General features: G+C 46.1%; 1 protein-coding gene across 1 annotated transcript; it reads right to left on the bottom strand.

Moving 5' to 3' along the window:
* Window positions 1-67: 67 nt before the first annotated feature.
* COX4I1 (cytochrome c oxidase subunit 4I1) lies at window positions 68-23,825 on the bottom strand. The gene is made up of 5 exons (XM_082270434.1): window positions 23,755-23,825; window positions 16,628-16,708; window positions 9,438-9,602; window positions 6,438-6,569; window positions 68-347 (listed from the first exon to the last, which is right to left on the bottom strand). The coding sequence occupies exons 2-5, from the start codon at window positions 16,698-16,700 to the stop codon at window positions 211-213; spliced, it is 507 nt and encodes a 168-aa protein (XP_082126560.1). The 5' UTR covers window positions 16,701-16,708; window positions 23,755-23,825; the 3' UTR covers window positions 68-210.
* Window positions 23,826-24,088: the final 263 nt, after the last annotated feature.

The following is a 24,088-nucleotide window of genomic DNA, read 5'->3' as shown; positions in this document are numbered from 1 at the left end:
CAATGAAAGTAATGAATATCAATGAGAATCTAAAACCAAAAGCCAGAGACTCAGCCATGGCAGGGCGTTCAAGTAAACCAGCACTTTATTGGTAGCACATTTAAGGAGGAATGACATTCCAGTAAATCAAACAATGAGGTAACATGGCGAGTGGACCGCAGTGAAATTTGAGGTTGTTCTGGTCGGCAGGAGTCCCCACAGGCGTCCATCTTACTTCTTCCATTCGTTCTTGTCGTAGTCCCATTTGGCGGAGAATCCTTCCACGGGATTGACCCTCATGTCCAGCATTCTCTTGGTCTGCATGGCCACCCATTCGTCGGACAGAGTATGAGGAAGCTCACCGAACACTGCGCAGATTGGAAACAGCATTCAAGTCAGTAAACCCATTTTTAAACTTTGACAGATATTGTTTCTATGTAGCAATATTAAATTATTCTCTAAGTGTGCGCGCGCGCCTTGTACCCGGATCTATGATCTGCTGCGTCAAACCACATGGTGCTACATGCCCTAGTAATTGCACACAGCAGAAGCCAGTATAATATCCACTGGAAGACCAGGCCTTTTCTGGCATTTTATTTACAAGTTTAAAATGTGTATATTTTTCTAGAAAATTACTTCCAACCCCCAAATATTATACATTACATATAGCAGAAGACTAGGGAATAAAATGGCGATCATTGCATTTTTTTGTCGCACAGTATTTGCGCATGGAACAAAAAAAAAAAAAAAAACTTTAATGAATAAAAAAAATAAATAAAAAATTGGATTTTTGGCTTACCGTAAAATCCATTTCTCTGATGTTTGACGGACACAGCTCCTGATCTTCTTAACCACTGGGTTATACTGCCCCCTACAGGAGTTGGACACTAGGCGGTCCGTTTTGTTACAAGAGGACCATGTCCTCCCAACAGCAGCCTGCAAAAACCTTGTGGCCAAAAGAAGCATCCGCAGATGCCAACACATCCACTTTAAAACTTTGTGAAAGCGTGCACCGACGACCAGGTGGCCGCCTTGCAAACCTGCGTCACCGGCGCCTGATGACAGAAGGCCCAAGGGGCACTGAACGCCCGAGTAGAATGCGCCTCGACAGGGAAAGGAGGAACCTGACCCACCGTCTGTCTGATCCATCTGGAAATGGTCGCAGAGGAAGCGGACAACCCTTTCCAAGACCCATCCATGAGCACAAATAGTGAGTTTGGTTTCCTAAAAGACTTCCAGGTACACCCTAATCACCTGGACCACATCTAAGGCATGCAAAGCATTCTTCGGATGTTTTGGCCTGGGACACAAGGAAGGCAACACAATGAAGTCATTCAAATGAAAATCAGAGACAACCTAAGGAAGGAACGACAGACAGAGACAAAGAACCACCTTCTCTGTGAACCACCAAGTAAGGTGAACGACAGGATAACGCTGCCAATTCCAACACCCTGCGCGCCGAGGCGATAGAAGGTGGCCAAAAAGGCCACCTTCTGGGACAGCATAAGCCGGGGAATCTCCCGAAGATTCTCAAAGGGAGGCTTGTGGAGGACAGAGCACCAAATTGAGGTCCCAAAGCGGTAATGGAGACCGCACTGGAGGAGCCAAGTGCCAAACTCCCCTAAAGAAAAAGTACGCACCAGGGAGTGTGTGGTTAAGGCAGACACCTTGCCCTTGATCGTACTGAAGGCCAGTTTCTGCTCAACCCCCGTTGATGGAAGGTCAAGATCCAAGCCACCGAAAAAGAGCGAGGGTGAACCCCAAGAAACTCACACCACGCAATGTACGTCTTCCACGTACGATGGTAGATCTTCCTAGAAGTAGATTTCCTAGCTTTTAACAGCATTGGAATCACAGACCCAGACAAACCTCTATCAGCACCTGGCATTCAACAGCCAAGCCATCAAAGCCAGCGACTGTAAAACAGGATGGAAAGATTGGTCCTTGGGACAGCAGATCCTCCCTGAAGAACATTGGTGACCAGCTGCACCAGATCAGCGTACCAAGCCTGGCAAGGCCAGTCCGGGGCCACTAAAAAAGACTGGAATCCCTTCTGCCTCGATCCTGTGTAGAAGTCTTGGCAGAAGCTTGATGGGAGGAAAAAGCGTAAATCAGACGATACTGACCCCCCATGGGGCCACCAGCATGTCTGTGGTGCCAGAGGATCCAGTGACCAAGCCACAAACCTCTGCACCTTTCTGTGGAGCCAGGACGCCAACAGATCCACCTCGAGAATGCCCCACCAGAGACAAGTGATGAAAACACCTTCGGGTGAAGGTGGTCCAATGCATGCCGACTGAGGTAATCTGCCTGCCAGTTTTCCACCCCAGGAATGTGTACAGCAGAGAGGGCTGGAACGAACCGTGCTGCCCACCTTAGAATGCCGGCTACCTAGCAGAGCCGCAAGGACACTCCTTGTGCCCCCCTGGTGATTGACATAAGCCACGGAATTGTATGATTGAATGCGCACTGGAAATCCCTGAAGATGATCCGTCCAATGTTCCAGGTACAGTCAGATCTCTTGGGAGTTCCAAGACATTGATCGGTAGTCTGGACTCTTCCAGTGTCCAGATCCTCTGTGCAGAATTTTGGCCGTGGACACCTCCCCAGCCGGCATCTGTGGTGACCACTGTCCATTACAAGGGGAGGAAGGATTTGCCCAGCCGTAGTCCAGTACCGCAATCACCCTGTTGGCGTAACAATGCTGGCAGGGGGGCTAACACTTTTGTGAAGACCCAAGGAGCAGAGGCGAGACCAAAGGGTTAACGTCACAAACTGATAATGCTCCTCTCACGGCAAAGCGGAGGAAGCGCTGGTGGCGATGCATATTGGAATAGGAAGGTAAGCATCCTGGATGCAGACAGAGGCAAGAAAATCCTCCGATGCAAGGATGCCCTCACCATGCGAATGGACTCCATTCTGAATTTCTGCACCCGCACAAAGCAGTTCAGTGCCTTGAGGTCCAGAATTGGACGCACCTTTACAGTTCCCAGGAAGGAAGGTAACAGGTTTAAGTAAAATCCTTAAAAAAGGTTCCGATGTCAGAGCCATGACAATCCCCCCTTGAACAGGTCTTGTACCGCTCCAAACATACCCTTGTAAGCAGTCCGGGACAGGTGCAAATTGGAAGGAAAGAACCTTGCTGAGGGGTAAGAGCGAAACTATCTTGTACCCGGACCGTATGACTTTGTGGATGGACCCACTTGTCTTGTACCAGGGAACAAGCGAAGACGTCCCCCCATCCCCTATACGGCTGAGGGCGGACCTTCATGCTGAAGGATCCTTGTCGCGGGTCTAGATAAGCCTGCTCCCGAATTTCCAAACCAAGTTCACTTGGACCCACTGGAGGAGGCCCAGAACGGCTTTGATCCCTTGTCAGTCGCCCGAGGGGTGGAAAAAAAAAAAAAAAAAAAAAAACTTATGAGCCAAGGTCTCGCACACAGATACAATCAGTGCATCCACCAGTGCCTTTTCGTGCGCAATTGCTGAAGTGGAAGAATCATCCTATGTGAGAACTCAGCACCAGCACATGTGGTCGTAGACCCAGAAGAGTGTCTCTCAAGTCCACAGCAGCCGAATCAGATTTAGGATATGAGGAGACAGATAAGGCAGGGGGTGCTTTTTGCTAGCCTGTCAACCAAAAACCACCTTCACCCAGGACAAAGGACTCCAGGACCGCTGTCAGTGCATTGATGGATGGCTGGGACACAGATGGCCCCGCAGCCTCTGAGAGGGGATCAGGCAGGGAAAAGTGCTCCAAAGACTCCATGAGTCCATAGGGTGACCCCATAAGAAAAAGGTGTAAAAACACTGCTAAGGAACACCCCCACCGCTCAACAGCACCATGAGGTCACCAGTAACAGCGTAACTAATCGCTCCTCAGTAGAGAGGGAGAGGACCCCACCAGATTCAAGACCCAGCAGAAACAGCCACCAGGATAATCTGCACTCCCCGTGCGGCGATGGGGGAAGTGACAAGATCCAGGAGTCAGCACCAAGGGAAGAGGAGGGGCTTCCACCACTAAAAATCAATGCACACATGGCTCCACTGTCATGGCCGCCGAAGTACACATACATGGCCCCGTGAATTGAGCACACAGGCTACAGCAAAATGGCGGACCCCCCTGCGGTACCACAAGGGTCCCAGAGCCTCAGAAGAAACGGGACAGGAGAGATAGAGAGAATCATTGCCCTTACGCCAACGTTCACGGCGACCTCGTGTAGGAGTTTGCTTCTGCATACGAGCACTAAGGGATGGGGGCGCTTCACTTTTTTTTTCTTCATTTTTTTATTATTTATACAGTCCTTTTCATTGTCTTTAAATCACTTTTATTCCTTTTACAAGGAACGTAAACATCTTTTAAATTAGAAAGGAGAATGTCCTTTTTATGGAGAGATCGGTGTTTAAAAAAAAAAAAAAAAAAAACACAAATCTCTCCTTTTTATTTTTAAAAGAAAAAGATAACAAAAAAATGGGTTTACTTCCACTCTAGACCGGAAGTGACATGACATCACTCAGGTCCTCCAAGGCCATAGAGGCGATCTCGTCTGTTCGCCTCTGACCATCGGATCGTTTCTCTGGCATGCGGGTAAAAACGGTAAGCCCGAGAAACACCAGCGAGCAGCGGGAGGATGTTCTCCCACTGCTTATGAAAGCACTCTATTGGCTTATGACAGACACACACCTCCCTCCCCCATCAGGAAGCCACCATCCAGCTATTAATATACAAGGACTGGAGCGGGCTAAAGTAAAATTCCAGGCTGAACCTAGATGGTTCTAAACATGCTCCCTCCCCCCTCCTAACACCTATGCTGACTAACCTGTGTAAGATGTATATACTGTACTTGCACACATTTTCAGCCCATTCTGGTCCAGTCATGTGATCCCCTGTCTCAGCCAGCAGCAGCTGCAGGGGAGAGGAGAGAGAACTCCGGGAATTCTGGGAGCAGTGATGTCACCCATAGGCTCATCTGTTATCGATGCTCCCTCCTTTCCCCTGCAGCCGCCACAGGGGAGTGGGATCATATATGAAAATAGGTATGTACATCTCTTTCTAACACAGACTAGTTAGCATAGTACCCTCACTTCCTCTACTGGTGACAATAGTTTTAGCACAGAAGTGAGGTGAAATCTGCAGAGGCAAAGACAGAAATAAACCATTCCTACCTTCCTGTACTCTACACACACAAAAAAAAAAAAAAAAAAAATCTATTTGTGTTGCAGACCTCACTTCCTGTCTGATAAACTAGTTACTGTGACACGGATGGGGAAATCTAATGAAGTTGTAGCCAGCAGTAAAGAAATAACCAGACGGAGGTTCCAATACACCCCCCCCACCTTAAATATCAGAACAAACTCCACTGTCTCAAGCAAACCGGTCCTCCTCCTGCTTCCAAACACCCGGTTGTTCTATTTAAACTGTGGCATCACTTTAACGCCTTACCTTTTTCCTATAAACATAGAACGTCCTCTCAGAAGGCGCTGCACACATCAGACACAGCCGATGACAAATTGGAGGATCGGCTTGCTGCTGGCATTGTGTGACCAATCACAGCAGATCTCATGACATTTGTAAACAATGGATGACTTCCTTTCATGCTGTCCATTGTGTACAATTGTGTTGCTAGCTGTGATTGGTCAATGTGATCACACGGCACAGACCACACGACCAATCACAAAACAAACTGAATGAATCAGTTTCATTTAGTAAAATACTGCTTATAGTACTGAAATTCACTGCTATAAGCAATTATAATTTGGGGGGAAAACACACACACACACACCTGATCATTTAACCCATAATACAATTTTACTATGGTATTATATTGCTCTGGTCCCAGTGTTTTAAAGAGGTTGTAAACCCCACATTTTTTTTTTCAACCTGCAAGAGAAACACATAATGAGCTAGTATGCATCGCATACTAGCTCATTATGAAATACTTACCTCAGAACGAGCCCCCGCCGTGCCGCCCGCTTACCTCTATGACGGGCGACATGTCCAGTCGCCTGTCTTCCGGGATCCCGGCATCCGGCCATCTGATTGGCCGGAGCCGCGGTGACGTCACGCACACTCGCGGGAGCCGACTGTCACGGCACGGGGCACCAGCGGCCGTTCCTTCAGAGCGCATGCGCCAGTGACGACACTGGCTGCATGTAAGGTATATATCTCCTAAACGGTACATGTTTAGGAGATATTTACAGTACCTATAGGTAAGCCTTATCATAGGCTTACCTATAGGTCAAAGTGTCAGAGGAGGGTTTACTTCCTCTTTAAGAAAAAAAAAAAAAAAAAATGTATGGAATTGGTATTCTTGGAGTGTGGTCAGGCATGCTAGCTCTGTACAGGCTTCCTTTGTCATCTTCACTATAGGTGACAAGTCATTTGTATGACCCCCCTATAATCAGTAGGTGGCCCCAAAGACAGATTTATTCATTGCAGTGTGGGATTTCCAGCTTACCATATTTCCTCTGCCACATAATAATGAATGCTGTGAGGCCAATACAGAAGAGAGTACCGCCCAGGACGCTCTTCCATTGGCTTGATCCCTTGTTCATGTCAGCGTAGGTGTTATTGAACTTTATGCGATACACTGTGAAAGAGAACAAAAGCCATTAGATACAGCCAGCAACACTTCAGTATACTGCCCCCTACTGGTTATGCAAACACACTGCCCTTACTATTTCTGGGTATCCGAGGGAGAGCAGTGTTGGCTCCACAGTGCTCTGTAGCTTTGGGAAATAGGCACTAATATTGTAGCAATACAAATAAGTATTAATTCTGCACTAAGGTGAAAAATGTGTTGTGAATTTGTGAATCAGTGACAGAGAGCAAGCAGCATACACAGACTTCTAGAAAAAAAAAAAAAAGTCCAAGAAAATATACTGTATAAGTGTAGCGCTAATAAACAAAATGATAATTTGAAAAAAAAAACAAAAAAACACATATTATGGTCACATCAATAATGTGATAAATAACTGAAAAAATAATAGGAGGGATTATAATCCCAGCATAAAACAATAACAGTCCCAATATATGAAAAAAAGTCCTCTAGTGATGAAAAAGTAACGAAAGAGAAAAATGGTGCAAAACACAGAGGAGGAACCACAAGTCCCAGCAGGAGCAAGATGTTCAAAAGTCTGTCTTCACAGCATGCCAAGATGTCACCCGTGACTGCGAGGAAAAAAAAAAAAGACAAGGCTGCTTACCAGACCTATATGGTCACCCAACCTAATGGATAGACCATATAACGCTTGACCCCAGAACACTTGAGTAGGATCCCATAGGAAAGAAGCTCCTCAGGATATGGCAGACAACAGACCCAGTGAGAGTTGCACAGAAATCCCCTGTAGGGAGCCAATCCTCAAAGTCCCAGGTGGTACTTATATGGACCATACAATTAAAAGAAGGAAAGGATCCACATAGCGTGATACTGCTTTTTATAAAAGACCTTTTAATAAAAAATCCACTTACATAGGTGATGAATAAAAAAAAAAAAAAAAAAAAAAAAAAAAAAGCATCTCACAGAGGCAATACGTAGGTGGAAAGAAAACCGCGGCGTCTCGCATTCACATAACAAATTCAATAGCCGGCAGTGGGGGCCTGGCAACATCAGGCCTGGGCAGCCCCAGACGTGATGTTACCACGCCCCTACAGCCGGCTATTGAATTTATGTGAACGCGGGACACCACGGTTTTCTCTCCACCTGCATATTGCCTCTGTGAGATGCTTTTTTTATTCATCACCTATGTAAGTGGATTTTACTATGTGGATCCTTTCCTTCTTTTAATTGTATGGTCCATATAAGTACCACCTGGGACTTTCTGAAGATTGGCTCCCTACAGGGGATTTCTGTGCAACTCTCACTGGGTCTGTTGTCTGCCATATCCTGAGGAGCTTCTTTCCTATGGGATCCTGCTCAAGTGTTCTGGGTTCAAGCATTATATGGTCTATCCATTAGGTTGGGTGACCATATAGGTCTGGTAAGCAGCCTTGTCTTTTATCCTCTCAGTCACGGGTGACATCTTGGCATGCTGTGACAGGGCAGTCCTGCTCTTCCTACTAGCTTTTTAATTTATTTATTTAGGTCTTTTTATTTGAAAGAATGCAGCAGCAAGAGACAGGAGAAAAATGAAAGTGTAGCAGTAACAGAGCCAGGAACTATAGTAGAGAGATCTCACTGCTAAGGTCCCGGAGAGTCAGACGAAGCCAACAACTGTCAGCTATAAGACTCTAAAGCTGGATACAAACTATACAACTTTTGTTGGTAGATTTCCTTTAGATTAAAGCCCCGTACACACGTACCAAATGTCGGCCGAACAATCGGCCGTCTTTTGTCCGGTGCTGTCCTGTTGGTTGAAAAGCGCAAAAAAGACTGCACACGAATTTTGGCGGCCAACAACAGCTGACTGCAGAAGTGATGTCATGTGATGGTTAACTTTCCGTGTGTTTTTTCTTCTCTGAGCATGCCCAGTCTTGCTCATCTGCTGTTTGTCGGCCGAATTCTGTACTGACTGGTGAACAATCGGCCGTTCTGGTGTTGGCCAAAAAAAATTTTAATGCCTGCACACCAGATTCTGTTCGGCCGAAAAGTCGCAGTCGGTTGTCGGAAGCATCATACTAACAAGCCGACAATCGGCCGATCGGTCAGTGGCCGAATATTTACAGCCGACAATCGCTACGTGTGTACGGGGCTTTACCTTCAACTATGTAGTGCAAGGGCATGCCTGATTGCATACATACAAATTGAAAGGGTTTAGGTCTGACCTATTATATGGCTTTGGTAAATCTAAAAGGAAAAAATCTAAAGAAAAAATTGTATAGTGTGTATCCAGCTTTAGGCTATATTCACACTGGCGTTTAGGGCTGGTGCAAATAAATAGTCATGGAGGAATCAGATTCCTGCTGCGGTTCTGAGCAGCTAGGGGTGGGCGCTGGGCCCCTTCACTACAATGACAGGTCGGTGGCGGCTGCAGCTATTCACAGCGCTCTGCACAGCCAGCAACTACCTGCGGTCGCCGGCGAGCGGTCATTGTAGCGAGTCAGGCCTAGCGGCTGCACCTAGTCACCTACAGCCGCAGCAGGAATCTTGATTACTGCCGCTGCCATTTGCACAGACACTAATCTCCGATGTGAATGTAGCCTTAGGACTATTACTACTAAAAACATGCTGAGAATTGTCCTGGGGTTGCCTAGAGATTTTAGGTTTGATAGTGTCCAATCATCTTGCAGGTGGCAGTAAACCTTAACAGTATGACTTCCTCTGTCCCTGAATGGACAAAAAATAAATTACTTTTAGGCAAGATAAATGGAGAGCTCCAAAATCTGTCATTGTATGGAACTCAAAGTCTGTAGTATTAAACCATTGACTTGCTATAAACCCAACTGGGGATCAGCAGGATAAAACGTGAGGTGCAGCTGAGCGTTCCTTCCACAGATATGGACACGTGATGGGACTTACGTTCTATTTTCTCACTGGCGTTTAGAGAACTCCAAGCTCCTTTCTCCTTTTCTTTCAAAGTCTTCTGCTCGGGGGTCAGGTCCGCTACATAGGGCACCTCCGGGAGGGGCAAGGCTCTGTTGTCAAGGTATGCGGGGAGGGTGTAAGATGGGATGGCCACGCTCCCTTCAAACAACAAAAGGTTTAAATTAAAACACTAGGAACAAAAATGACAAGTGTGAACTAAAGTGTATCCAAACCCAAGTACACAGATGTAATCGATTACAACTTACCTGTCCTTCGATGTGGTGGCTGCATTTTATTTTTTACTTGGCAATGCTGCCAGTAGCACACTTCTCACCCTAAGGTGACAAACTCTCACTTACTGTACTGCACCTACAGAAAATGCATTAGTGTATTTACATGGGTGCTCAAGCTGTGGCCCTCCAGCTGTTGCAAAACTACAGTCCCATCAGGCCTCTGCTTTTGGGAGTCTTGCTTGTACCTGCCAGCCTTGCAATGCCTCATGGGACATGTAGTTCTGCAACAGCTGGAGGGCAACAGGTTGAGCACCCATGCAGGACTACAAAACCATGCCTCATCTCTATTACATAAGTAGGGGGGGGCACACAGGGAGGTAGATCTGATAGGGCATCCAGTGTGCACATTCAACACCAATTAAGTTTAACGAAAATGGCAACATCCTGCTTTTGTGATTCAGCCTTTTATGGGGAGCGTGGATGAGCTCCATCCTGCCTGCAGTTGTTCTTTGGACAATGGCACGCTATGCAAAAATGGTAATAATTTTCATTCTCCCTACCTAGAGAGAAGGGTTTGTGGTTCACAAATAAAGCTAGAAAAGCCAATGACTGACATTCAGTTCAGTACACAGAAAAGTATTTCTAGCAGGATCAGCAGAAAAGACTGGTAAGCAGCAATATTGAAATTTAGTTCTTGGGTTTGGATACAATTAAAAAAAAAAAAAAAAAAAAAAAAAAGAGAAAAACATCACAAAAACAAATATAAAAACAATAAGAACTGCAAAAAATTGTATAAGGCCCAACACACGTGTGTAGTCTGGGAAGCCCATCCACCTGCAGTTACTCATTTCACACCTCCGTTCAGGATTCCCAGCCTGCAGGAACAAATTGCCGTGTACAAAGATTACACCAACAGAGCAGATATTTTTTTTTCCAGGTCAGTATTGAATTAGAGCTTTGAATACCAACAGTCAGTGGCGTGATAATGCAGGAGATCAAACTGATTTCTATGGATAATTGGTCCTGGTGAGGCCACTCTTGTCAGACCGGGTCAGCCTAACTAGAGTACCCAGAATGGTAGAAAAAAGCATGAAGAGCACCAAACAGCAAAAAGGAGTCCAAAAGGACCCTAAGCATTCATAAAAATTACAAAAAAAAAAGAAAAAATCAAACAGCATACTTTGGGGGTTTAAAAACCCAGCCCCACACTTTTTTTTCTATGTGGAGGGTGCAATTTTTGATTGTTTTCAGCAGTCCTGCCCCAACTGCTATCCCGGCTAAGTCCAAAATGGAATTCTAAAATTTCTCCTGGATTTTGCACATGTGCAGATGTGTTGCAGGGCTTTAGGACCCTATGAGCCCTGTGGCACATCATGCCGCAAAGATGGCTGTTCTGGAAAATCCAAAACACTGTCATGATTGTGCATGCGCAAATGTGCCAAAGGGCTCTGCCAGGACCCAAACCAAAGGGGGGCTGAAGCTCTACTTTAAAGCTAAAACAAAGCTCACCACTTTATTATATATATATATATATATATATATATATATATATATATATATATATATATATATATATAATATAATATATATTAACCCCCCTCCATAGGCTGTGCTCTGTTGCTTCCAGGAAGGATTACATTACGGCTAACCTAGGAGACCATGTTCGTAAGCCACAACTGTGTGAGCTAATGCGCATGCACAATGATTTCTGCATGTGCACACAAACACCATTCAGTGGTATTCTGGCAGCCTACCAGAAGCTGGCAGCGTGTGTGTGCACATGTGGAAATCCTGGTGAGCATGAGCAGGAAAACCTGTAAAAAGGATAAGTTCACCTTTGGGAACATCATACATGTTCCACTCGATTTTAGGGTGGAACATTTAACATGCTCCCAGGGCTGCAGCCGCCACCCACTGCACACCCCCCCCCCCCCTCCCGGTGGCAGCAGTTCCCCCGTACTAGCTGCCACTGCTTGAAAAACAGCACAGCCCTGTGGTGCTCCACCCACACAGCCGCTTCATTCAGACACACAGCTCCGTTTGAATGAACTACAAGCCCTGACATCCTTAGCCGCTGTCGGCTTGTAGTCCTCGAACTACTAAGGCGCTGTGAAACGCTATGGTAGTTCATGGCTTCTTCCTGTCAGGGAGTATCGGCTTTACTGTACAGGATGTACAAGTAGTAAGCCAATATACTGACAGTGTGCAGGAGACCTGTGTTGCATCAGCAATCTGCCAATAGCTGGTGCAATGCGCTCCTGCAACAAAAAATGTATAAATACACACATTTACCTGCAAGAAAAACGTGCATTTATTTATATTTTTCTTAAAAGTGAACTTATCCTTTAATATCACTTTAATGATAGTGGCACAAAAGAGGGGCAGGAGGAGGAGTCTGTTCATTCAATGGCTTAGGTCTGCTTTAAAGTTCCACTCCAAATAGCACAATTCGCAAAATTATGCAGGGATACGGTATGCGGAATGGACCAGCTATTGAAAGTGTTTTCTTCAATTATTTAATAGAAAAAAAAAAAAAAAAGTTTACTTGAACTCATTTTATGGTTTAGAGCTCTTCATGCCACTAATATTTTCTATGGCGCCATCCAAGTTTGAAATTGCACAATAGTGCCCATTCGAGTGTCAATACTCTCCTGTTCACTTACAGCAGCAATGCTGGATGGTGACCACACAAGCGTGTACAGACTCTTAATGAGGAGCTATAGCTCTATCATAAACTGGATGATTCTTAGGAAATAAAAAGATTTAAAATGTATCAAGTTCAAAATGACAGTTTTAATCCTATAAATCATATTAAGCCAGGTTAAAGAGGACCAGTTATACTGAGTTTTAAGTCACCCACCAATATTTTGATATCAATGTGAAGGATTTGGGTGACATCAGTGATGAAAATGGCACATTAGTTTAGCTTCTGAATCTTGGCTGTGGCCCTCTCCTTGGGTCATTAAAGAGGTTGTGTAAAGTCACGAATCACACATCCTGGAATCCCCTCTGTTACACCAAGATATACTGTGCAGTGTATGCGTTATTTAAAAAATTATGCAGCAAAATGCCTTATTTTACAACGCCCCTGTGCATTCATGTGACTACCCAGCACTCTCCTTTCCCGATCGGAGACTCCCCTCTGACATCAGCCAGGAGGAGAAGAGAATAGCGGAAGGTCACGTGAGCGCACTAAAAAGGAATTTTGCTGCATAACTTAAACAGACACTGCACAGTATCTCTTGCTGTTAAGTCCTCTTTAAACTTCTTACTTTCACATAGGAAAAGAATTTAGCTTGAAAATCATCACAAAGGGGCCGATTTACTAAAACTGGGTAATGCAAATTCTGGTGCAGCTGTGCATGGTAGCCAATTAGCTTCCAACTACAGCTTGTCCAATTAAGCTTTGACAAAAAAAAAAAAAAACTGAAGCCAAATTTTGTTTCGCTGCACCAGAATTCGCACTCTCCAGTTTTAGTAAATCAACCCCAGTGTCTTCCATTTTGCAGCATATCTGGTACGTTTTGCTTAATTTTGTTCATTTATAAAAAGGTTCACACACACCGCAATCTTATTCCTGATCTCATCACTGTAAACCTCACAGAATGGATTTCAAGTTGGATTGCTAAATGCTGTAATGGCTTATCTACACGGGCATGAAGTTAGATTACATAACTGCACCTATGTGCTACTGGCCATAATATCAATGTTTTAGGAGTTTGCTTTCCTCTGTTATTATGATCTTTTCTCTGTTTGTTACTATTTGAAATAATCTTAATAAAAACTATTTAACAAGAATGGAATTCAAGTTTACCAAGAAAGGATTTTCATTGAATGCATATTCATAATGCAGTGTTTAAGAAATCCCTGATGTTTGCTCTCACTTTGTATTAAAGCTGAAGTTTAATCTTATTTTTGTGCCTTCTCTGGTTCCTCCCTGCCCCTCATTACATTTAAATTACACTAATTACATTTTTAAATAAAACCTGTTTTTATTACATACCTTATGAAGGGGAAAGGATGGGGGGGGGAAAAGGATGGGGGGGGAAAAAAGGATGGGGGGGGAAAAAAAGGATGGGGGGGGGAAAAAGGATGGGGGGGGAAAAAAAGGTTGGGGGGGGAAAAAAAGGTTGGGGGGGGAAAAAAAGGTTGGGGGGGGAAAAAAAGGTTGGGGGGGGAAAAAAAGGTTGGGGGGGGAAAAAAAGGATGGGGGGGGAAAAAAAGGATGGGGGGGGAAAAAAAAGGATGGGGGGGGAAAAAAAGGATGGGGGGGGAAAAAAAGGATGGGGGGGGAAAAAAAGGATGGGGGGGGAAAAAAAGGATGGGGGGGGAAAAAAAGGATGGGGGGGGAAAAAAAAAGGATGGGGGGGGGAAAAAAAAGGATGGGGGGGGAAAAAAAAGGATGGGGGGGGAAAAAAAGGATGGGGGGGGGAAAAAAAGGATGGGGGGGGAAAAAAAGGATGGGGGGGGAAAAAAAGGATGGGGGGGGGAAAAAAAGGATGGGGGGGGAAAAAAAGGATGGGGGGGGGAAAAAAAGGATGGGGGGGGGAAAAAAAGGATGGGGGGGGGAAAAAAAGGATGGGGGGGGGAAAAAAAGGATGGGGGGGAAAAAAAGGATGGGGGGGGGAAAAAAGGATGGGGGGGGGGGAAAAAAGGATGGGGGGGGGGAAAAAAGGATGGGGGGGGGAAAAAGGATGGGGGGGGAAAAAGGATGGGGGGGGGGGGAAAAAGGATGGGGGGGGGGAAAAAAGGATGGGGGGGGGGAAAAAGGATGGGGGGGGGGAAAAAAGGATGGGGGGGGGGAAAAAAGGATGGGGGGGGGAAAAAAGGATGGGGGGGGGAAAAAAGGATGGGGGGGGGAAAAAAGGATGGGGGGGGGAAAAAAGGATGGGGGGGGGAAAAAAGGATGGGGGGGGGAAAAAAGGATGGGGGGGGGAAAAAAGGATGGGGGGGGGAAAAAGGATGGGGGGGGAAAAAGGATGGGGGGGGAAAAAGGATGGGGGGGGAAAGGATGGGGGGGAAAGGATGGGGGGGAAAGGATGGGGGGGGAAAGGATGGGGGGGGAAAGGATGGGGGGGGAAAGGATGGGGGGGGAAAGGATGGGGGGGGAAAGGATGGGGGGGGAAAGGATGGGGGGGGGGAAGGGTGGGGGGGGGAAAGGGTGGGGGCTCTACCTTTCTGCAGCTTCTCTTTGCAGGATTTTATTTTTTGCATTTCGTTCCACTTTAAGAGTTTGCTTCCCTTATTTGTTTGGGGAGGGGGGGTGAAATCAAAAAGGCACTAAATTTACCTTTCATGTCCCTCGCCAGCTCCAGCATTTTCTACCCGAGTGCCAGCCTTTGGGATGATGCAACTCCTGCACATGCTGGAGTCAGTTATCTCAGCACACAGGGACTGTTGGGCACAGCTCAGTTTATATGCAGAAGACTGCAAGCAGGCAGGTGGGTGAATTCTATCGCACAAGAGACAGTGCCTGCCCATTCACAGTCAGTTGTAAAATGCCTTCAATTCAACATTGGAGTATGGCATTTACTATTTAACCCTTTCTCGCTCATCCTGGTGCCCCTTTCACTGGGCTATTATGCTTGGGGAGGGTGACACAGAAAAGTGTGTTGAATCTTGTGACCACTGCGATTGGCTGTCACTGGTCACATAATCAGCAGCCAGTCTCAATTGTTCACACCGACAGTATGCATGCTCACAGCACAGGAACCTCTGCCTCCCATAGAGACACGTGCTGCGTGTGGGCAGAAAAGAAAAAAAACAATCATACTCACCTATATGGCTGCAGCATCGATCTCAGCTGCCCCCTGCTGCCTCGAAGACCAAGAATTAAGTGATCAAACGCCACTGATTGCTCAGTCTTCAGCCTGCAGACAGCCGGTGACGGTCAGTCACCAGTTCTCATCTCTGTTCTTCCAGCGCTCACTGGAGTGCTGGGTTGTGCAGGGGGAGGGGAGTAGCTGGCTGAGAGACTGAGCCAGATGCTGATCCAGGCATCTAGGTGGAACCCAACTTTAAAAGTCAGATGTTACCTGAGCCTGGACTGGCTGGGTGACTTCAGCTGACAAGCTTTAGCCCGCTGTCAGCTGGAAATGGGTCACAGGAGTGCAGCATAAACTCAACTCCTGTGATCCATAGGAGAAACCTAGCTAAAAGTTTTGGCCTTACTACTCCATTACAGTCCTCCTTTGCCACTGCACATATGCATTATGTGGGCAACATGCGGTTAACACCATTACCAGACTGCAGCAACTATCTGAAGAAGCCGTAGCACTGGTTATAGTAAGATTTATATAGGTTGATGGAACCATGTAACATGAGTGTATAGCAGTGGTCCTCAACTCCAGGCCTCAGGGCCCACTAACAGGCCAGATTTTAAGTATTACCTTGGGGAGATGCAGACTAGAATACTGCAATCACTGAGCAGAAAATGATATCACCCGTGATGTATTTCAGTTATCTTGCAAACCTGGCCTGTTAGTGGGCCCTGAGGACCAGGGTTGAGGACCACTGGTGTGTATAGTACTGCATTTAACTAAACCAGACCAACTTTTGTTTTTCTTTGATAATGGAACCTTTGAATAGCCTACCCAGAGAAAAAACAAAAAAAAGTATGACTTGTAGGAGGTTGAATAAGGAAATTTAATACAACTGCTGTGTTTGTGAACCTTCACCACTCCCGGTAAATTATCCAAATCGCTGATGTGCCACTGATACCCCTGCTAACTTACCGTACAACACCACCCCTGCATTTGATGCAGAGCGTCCCTACAATGCCATATACACTGTCATGGCAACCGGCACATGGAACGAGATGCCACATACAGCTGAAGGTGGACAGAATACACAGTCTTCAATACATATTATAACATCAACATGTTAAAGAAAGCCAGTCACACAAAACACGAGTACAGAGCTTTGTACTCCAGCTGGTAGACAGGTACTCACCATGTCCCTGCAGACAGGTAGAGGTAGACAGGGCTCTTTTGCCGACCAAACGCAAAACTTGAGAAGACAACATTGTGCAATCTGTCAGAAGAGACAAGATGAGAGAAATTACAGACAAACCACACAAAACATCTTATTGTAGGGAAATACTTCCACAAGGTTACATAGATGGTGGGAGGTGACATCAAACTCTCTCAGCCAATCAGAGGAAGCTTTGTATTTATTCATAGAGTACAAAGCCCCTGAAGGGCCGAGCAGCGCTTAGCCCAACTCTTGTTCAGGAAGATGGGAAGTCCCCATCCCACCTCTGAAATATAGCGCTGTATACTCTATGTAGCTGAGGGGTTGCATACAGTTAACTACTAAGCCCCGGAAGATTTTACCCCCTTCCTGACCAGGGCCTTTTTTTTGCGATTCGGCACTGCGTGACTAACGGACAATTGCACGGTCGTGTGACGCTGTACCTAAACTAATTTGACGTCCTTTTTTCCCCACAAACAGAGCTTTCTTTTGGTGGTATTTGATCACCTGTGCGATTTTTACTTTTTGCACTATAAACAAAAAGAGAGCGTCAATTTTGCAAAAATTAACAATATTTTTCACATTTTTTTATATGAAATTCCCCCCCCCCCCCCAAAAAAATGTAAAAATCAAAATTTTTTAACATTATTGGCCAATTTGTTTTCTGCTACATATGTTTGGAAAAAAAAAAAAAAAAAAAACGCAAAAAGTGTATTTTGATTGGTTTGCGCAAAAGTTATTGCATTTACTAACTAAGGGAAAGATTTTTGTCATTTTTGGTGTTTTTTTTTTAACGCGTAGTGGCTGCGATCTGCGATTTGTTTTGCGGTACTGCGACATTGCGGCGGACAGACCGGACCCTTGACTGACATTTTTGACACTTTGGGGTTACCAGTGATATTACTACAGTACTCAGTGCTATACATATGCACTGTTACTGCAAAATGACACTGGCAGGGAAGGGGTTAACTTTATTGGGGAAGGAGGGGTTAAGTGTGTCCCTAGGGGCGTGATTGCATATGGCTACTGGTGTAGGAACAGTGATCAACGGTCCTACATAGTAGAACCGTATGATCACCATTCCTACACAGGGCAGAATGACAGGCGGCTTCGTTTACATCAGCCGCCTGCCTTTCTTCCTTCACGGCGGACGATCGCGAGTGACTGGCGGACATCGGGTCCGCCGGTCACACGCACGGACTTCCCAAGGAACGAGCCGGGGCAGGCACGCGCCCGCTATTGGCTCACAAGCAAGTGACAAGCTAGTGACGTACCGGTACGTCACTTTGCCTGGCCGGGGCTGACCGCCGCAGTATATGTACTTGCGCCGGTCAGCAACCAGTTAATACACCACGCCCAGCAAGCACATCCATTTGTGCAATAAATCATTTGTCTGGGCCAACTTGGCCCAAACAAACTATATAAAAAGGACATAAAAAAAAAAGGCTTTGAGGTGTCTGAGTATTAACGTTGGGGTATGTTTAACAGTCATCCGGCTTGGATGAGCTACAAAATGTCTTCAACATTACAGAACAAATCCAACTAAATGGCAACTACTGGTAGCAGTCTTAGGGCGACAACCTTGCTTTTCTATACAGTAGGATAAGAAAATGTTGTCACTATAGGACAGGAAAAGTGTTACTGGCAGGATCACTGAGTAAAAATCTAGAAGAAAAAAAAAAAAAAAAAACCTGATAAGGCCTCTTGCACGTGATACTCCTGTTTGGGCATCTACTTTTTCAGACTCTTTGTATGTATTTGCATCAGACTCTTTGTATGTATTTGCACGTATTAGGAGTTTTTTCGCCTATGTGCATTCGCACAATTTCACGTGCACATGCGCAAATATGTGAAAACTTCTCAATTTCGTCACACAATGTAAATTAGAATTTCTGCGCATTCACGCTTATTTGCACACACGAGGCGTAAATTACTGACCAAAAAAGCAGATTTCTCTATATTTTTTTTCTTTCTTACTGAAAAATGTGCAGCGCTTGTTTATGCACCTGTGTGCATAAACACCTAACAATTTGTGGGCTCTGTATTGAGCTTTTTCAAGCTGCATTGTGCAAGAAGCCCGTAAGAATCGAATGCAGCCACCACAGCCAAGGACCAATAAGCTGCGATATATTCCATTTTCTTCCTGAGTTTAGATAAACTAAGTCTTCACAGAGGAAGAGGCTTTCAGCTGAACAGCTCAAACCTAAAAGCTTTGTAAATACAAAAAGAAAAATCCAAGCTGATTTTTCCTGTTCGCTCAGCCTTTTGCAACCTCTTCCTGAAGGTCACAATGGCCTCTACAACAGACACTCAATGGCTACAGGAGTCACCTGTAACTGAACACTGTTCTAGTACAAAACTGCTAAATATTGGGCCACCAATTGCTTTAAGGTGGAACTAAACTCAAATCAACGTGAACTATTTTTAATACTTAAAAGTATGGGTTAAAGAGGTTGTAAACCTCAGATTTTTTTTTATTTTTAATTACACCTGAAAGACAAACATATAATGAGCTAGTATGCATCGCATACTAGCTCATTATGAAATCCTTACCTTAGAACGAAGCCCCGACCACTCACTTCTCCCATGGGTGACATGTTCTGTCACCCTTCTTCCAGGTTCGTGGCAGCCGGCCATCTGATTGGCTGGACCCGCAAATATGTCACACCTGCGCATGCGCCGACGGTCACGGCACGGGGCTCTAAAGGAACAGCACCAGCAGCCGTTCCTTCAGAGCGCATGCGCCAGTGACGTCGCTGGCTGCATGTAAGGTAAATATCTCCTAAACGGTACATGTTTAGGAGATATTTACAGTACCTATAGGTACGCCTATGATAAGCCTTACCTATAGGTACAAGTTGCAGAGGAGGGTTTACTTCCTCTTTAAAAAAAAAAAAAAAAAAAAACTATACTCACCTAGGTGGGTGCTACATCTGTCCCCACCGCCTCTGCAGTAAGAACAGTGATAAAACGCTGATCGCTCAGTTCTTGGGTCCACTCTGAGCAGAGAGCCGTGACTGTCAAAAGCTCTCTGCTCCTCCAGTGCTCAATGGGGTGCTGGGCTGGAGAGGGAGCAGCTGGCTTAAGTCTCCCAGCAGCGCAGCTGATAGGCTGAGCCAGCTGCTCATCCAGAATCCTGGGTGGATCCCGACTGTAAAGTTGGGAACATTCTCCAGCCTGGACCGGTTGAGTGACATCAGCCGGCAGTGGGCTTTAGCCTACTGCTGGCTAAAAACAAATCACAGGAGTGCAGAACGAACTGAGCTCTTGTGATCCATAGGAGGAGCATTAAAAATCAAAAAAGCTTTGGCCACACTTCTCTAAGCTGCTAGTAAATCGATAGGAAGGAATATTTTTTTCTTCAGTTGCTTTCCGAGGCCGTGTCATACATCCTAGAAAAGGCCCCCCCCCCCCCCCCATTCATCTGAAGGAGAGGTGGAGGGGTTTCCTCAGCTAAGCACTCCCTCCTGTCTGCATGCCTGAGCTAAGGGCACTAAGGGCAGATGGATTGCAGGAAGTAAATGCTACATAAATGATCTTCCCTTATGCAAGATGGCAACCACTAGAAATGCTAGGACTGCGATTTTCAAAGTGATTTCTCAACAAAAAGCATGGGGACATGGATTGGGGGGGGGGGGGGGTTTGCTTTGATTATATAAAAAACTAATTAAACAGCGTTTTCAGTTTAAGGTGCTCAGCTATTGGTCTCATGTTGATGCACATTAAATGCCCCTTAAAATCATATCAGCATTGCATTGAGTTTTCTTTTTTATTTTAAATGCTAGTTTTTTTTTATTCACAGCAGAAGTCAAAATATATTACTTTTTTTCCTTAACATGTTAGTTCACCTTTTCAGAAAGTCAAATGAAGAGGTGAACTGACACCCTACATCCTCTGCCTTCCCCGTTCCCTGCTGTACTTACCCCGCCTAGGTGATGAGCTGTCAGTGGCAATGCAGAAGGTGCAGTAATCCAGGATTGTAAAGACCCCGCTCTTCTCCCTCTTCTTTCTGCAGGGCTTCCAGGGATGGACCAGTGCGATTCTCTCTTCTGGCACTAACCAATCAGAATCACTCTGATCCTTCCCAGAAGCCCAGCAGAAAGAAGAGGAAGAAGAATGGGGAGTCTAAATCTCAGGACTGCTGCACCGGCTGCATGGGCACTGACAGCTCATCACCCATGGAGGCAAGTAAAGCGGGGACTTGGGGGGGGGGTATAAAGTTTTAATTCACCATATCAGTAAGAGTCGGGGGGGGGGGGGCATAGGGATGACCATTGACCTGTACAGCACCATACACCTAACTTTACACGTTGCACTACGTACCAAGATGAGCGCCTTAAGCAACATTACAGGCCGGTCTGGGAATGGTCCCCAAGGTGCACATCAGGGGGTTACCGATCCAGAAACGGCATACAGTCATTCAGGTGGGGGGGAGGGGGGATAAAAAAGAAATTCATGGTTTAACCTTTCATTGCCAGGGCTTTTTTTTTTTTTTGCAGTTTTGAAAATCTGTCTGAAAATTACTTTAAACCCCCTAAACAGGATATATTTTTTGAAACCAGAGACCCTGGAAAATACAATAGCGCAGGGCTTGAGAAATTTGCTTTGAATCTAGGAGCAAGCAAGAAATAAAAAGAAGAAGAAGTAGAAGCCAGTTTTTTTTTTTTTTAACAAATCTTACGCAACATGTTCCTGAAGATGAACTTCTTTAACCTATTCACCGTTTTTGCACAGGTTTTAAATAAAAAAAAAAAAAAACACAACATTTTAGGCCTGAAGATTATAGTAAACCCCCAAACCATTACATATTTTCTGAAAGCAGATACCCTAGAGAATAAAATAGTGGTAGTTCCAATTTTTTGTCACACGATACTGCTGTAAAATTTCATAAAACAAATAAAATAAAACCACTATAAAAGATTATTAAGGGGGCACAAAAACCACAATAAATTACCCAGTTTTTTTGGTAAAATCTAAAAGCTGAGGTTGCACCGAGTAAATAGATACCCAACATGTCAAACCTTAAAACAGGTCATCAGTTTAGAGTTACAGGGGAGGTCTAGAGCTAGAATTATTGCTCTCATTCCAGCGTGCGCAGAGATAGGTAATGTGTATCACAATCGTTTTCAGGCGTAGGCGCCCGCTGTGTGGGTCTATGTTTGTACAAGCATATATATGGGGGGGGGCTGGAAATTTTATGTACTGGGTGTAACTTTAATTTTTTTTTTTTATTAAAACTTCTTAACTTTCCATCCCCATCTTATAAGAGACAAAAGTCCCCTATGTGATTTTTTTTGGCAACAGGTTCTCTTTAATGAGACATCCTGGGTCTAAAAGACCCCTCGTGTCTCCACTTAATGTAATGCTGAACAAATGGAAGGGGAGGAGAGCAGATTTTGGTCATCACATATCGGTATTGGCCAAAAGTGTCGGACATTTAAATTTTTTTTTTTTTTTTTTAAAAACAGGTACTCCTTGTGGAGGGATCTGGGGGTCTAAAAGACCCCAAACCCCTCCTCTGCACTTAAAAGCATTTGGCTGTTTTGAATGCTGTCATATTTTTGAATCTGGCGCCGAGTACCCGAGAGTGATGTCACTTAGGACATCACTTCCGGGTTTTTACATGGAGACCCGATCAGAGCCGAATGCGGCTTTGATCGGGTCTTCAGCGGCCGTGCAGGCTGGTTGCCCGGGTCTCCCATTGGGATGGGAGACCCGGGTGAGCCACGGCGGTAGGGGGGGGGGGTGTCCCCTCCCAGGGGGGGGGGGTGTCCCCTCCCAGGGGGGGGGGGGTGTCCCCTCCCAGGGGGGGGGGGGGTGTCCCCTCCCAGGGGGGGGGGGGTGTCCCCTCCCAGGGGGGGGGGGGGGTGTCCCCTCCCAGGGGGGGGGGGGTGTCCCCTCCCAGGGGGGGGGGGGGTGTCCCCTCCCAGGGGGGGGGGGGGTGTCCCCTCCCAGGGGGGGGGGGGGGTGTCCCCTCCCAGGGGGGGGGGGGGGTGTCCCCTCCCAGGGGGGGGGGGGGGTGTCCCCTCCCAGGGGGGGGGGGGGGTGTCCCCTCCCAGGGGGGGGGGGGGGGGTGTCCCCTCCCGCTCCTTGTAATGACAGCTGAGCGGCTTCTCAGCTGCATCGGTTGTCATTACAAGACAGCCGACCGTCAGCTATGGACGCCGGTACCGGGGGTGATGTCTCTAGCTGCAGGCATCACTCTGATACAGCACTTCCCCAAATAAATATCGGCAATATTGGTAACCTCCGGCAGCCGATTCCGATAAATCGGGGAAAGTGCATATCGGCCCTGGATATATCGGCTTTGCTGATTATCAGTCAATCCCTACTCTGGACATCTAGTCTTACAGATACCACTGACCCTTTGAGGGCAATCATGATGCTGATGCCTTCTGCAATGAAATTAAGTTTGGACACCCCTGGGACAGAGGAAGCTGGAGGTCATAACCCAGGAGGCTTTATATGCCCTCTGTGTCCCTTCACTTCCTGTCCCATAAATACAACAGGAAGGAAGAGGAAATCCCTGATTGTCACCAGAACTAGCCTCCCCATTGGAGGATTTCCCTTCTATTCCTGCTCTGGTGACAACCCAAAATTTGGGATTTGCTTTCACTCTCTATGAGAAACATTTCCAGGACTAATAGAGGATAAATCTCCCTAATGGGGACACAGATAGCAATAAAAACCTGACAGGGGATCAATCCCTCCTCACTCCATCCAGAATAGGTATACTAGAAGGGAAACTATTAGGAATTATAGACAAATGTCTTCCCGGAAAAAGCAGGAAGGATTCATTAGAGTGTAAGCTCCTCTGGTGCAGAGACTGATGTGATGGCTCAGTGTTCTCTGTACAGCACTGGGGTATATATCAGAGCTATATAAATGTATAATAATAGTGGGGGACATTAGATTGTAAGCTCCTGGGGTGTACAGGCTGATATGACTGGCTCATTGTTCTCTGTACAGCACTGCGGTATATATCAGAGGTATATACAGAAGGAAACACTCAGGGAGTTGTAATAAGTGTACAGGGCACACAGGCCGCCATATTCCGGGTACAGGAGGGTCCCTCACCCGCTCAGCCCCATCCTACTCCCACTCACCTCTCCAGCAGCCGCCTGACAAGAGCAGAGAGAGGACACCGGAACCAGAGAGATCGGGGATAGATAGAAAAATCCCGCCCACTTCCTGCCCGCGCACTGCACGCTGGGATGCGGCTGGAGGAGCAGAGCTATATACAGAACAACGACCTTATCAGCACACGCTGAGGCTCCGCCCCCTCCCGTAAAGAGTGGATATGTTGCCTTTTCGCTACGCTCTGAGACCGCACCCCCTAAGCCTATAGGTCCCGCCTACTGCTCAAAGCAGCTGGGCTGGGGCAGTCTTTGAAGGTGACGTGAGCAAAGTGGGTGAGATATATCTGTCCTATGTACAAAT

This window comes from Pelophylax lessonae (genome assembly GCF_965119305.1).
Source record: "Pelophylax lessonae genome assembly, chromosome: 10".
Taxonomy (NCBI): Eukaryota; Metazoa; Chordata; class Amphibia; order Anura; family Ranidae; genus Pelophylax; species Pelophylax lessonae.
This window is presented reverse-complemented; position numbering and strand designations above follow the sequence as displayed.

Excerpts from the sequence above, each read along its gene's own strand:
- COX4I1 (XM_082270434.1), bottom strand. The coding sequence starts at position 16,700 with ATGTTGTCTTCTCAAGTTTTGCGTTTGGTCGGCAAAAGAGCCCTGTCT. Across the intron at positions 9,603-16,627 it reads TACCTGTCTGCAGGGACATG|GGAGCGTGGCCATCCCATCT; the intron begins GTGAGTACCTGT and ends TGTTGTTTGAAG. Across the intron at positions 348-6,437 it reads TATGTGGCAGAGGAAATATG|TGTTCGGTGAGCTTCCTCAT; the intron begins GTAAGCTGGAAA and ends CAATCTGCGCAG.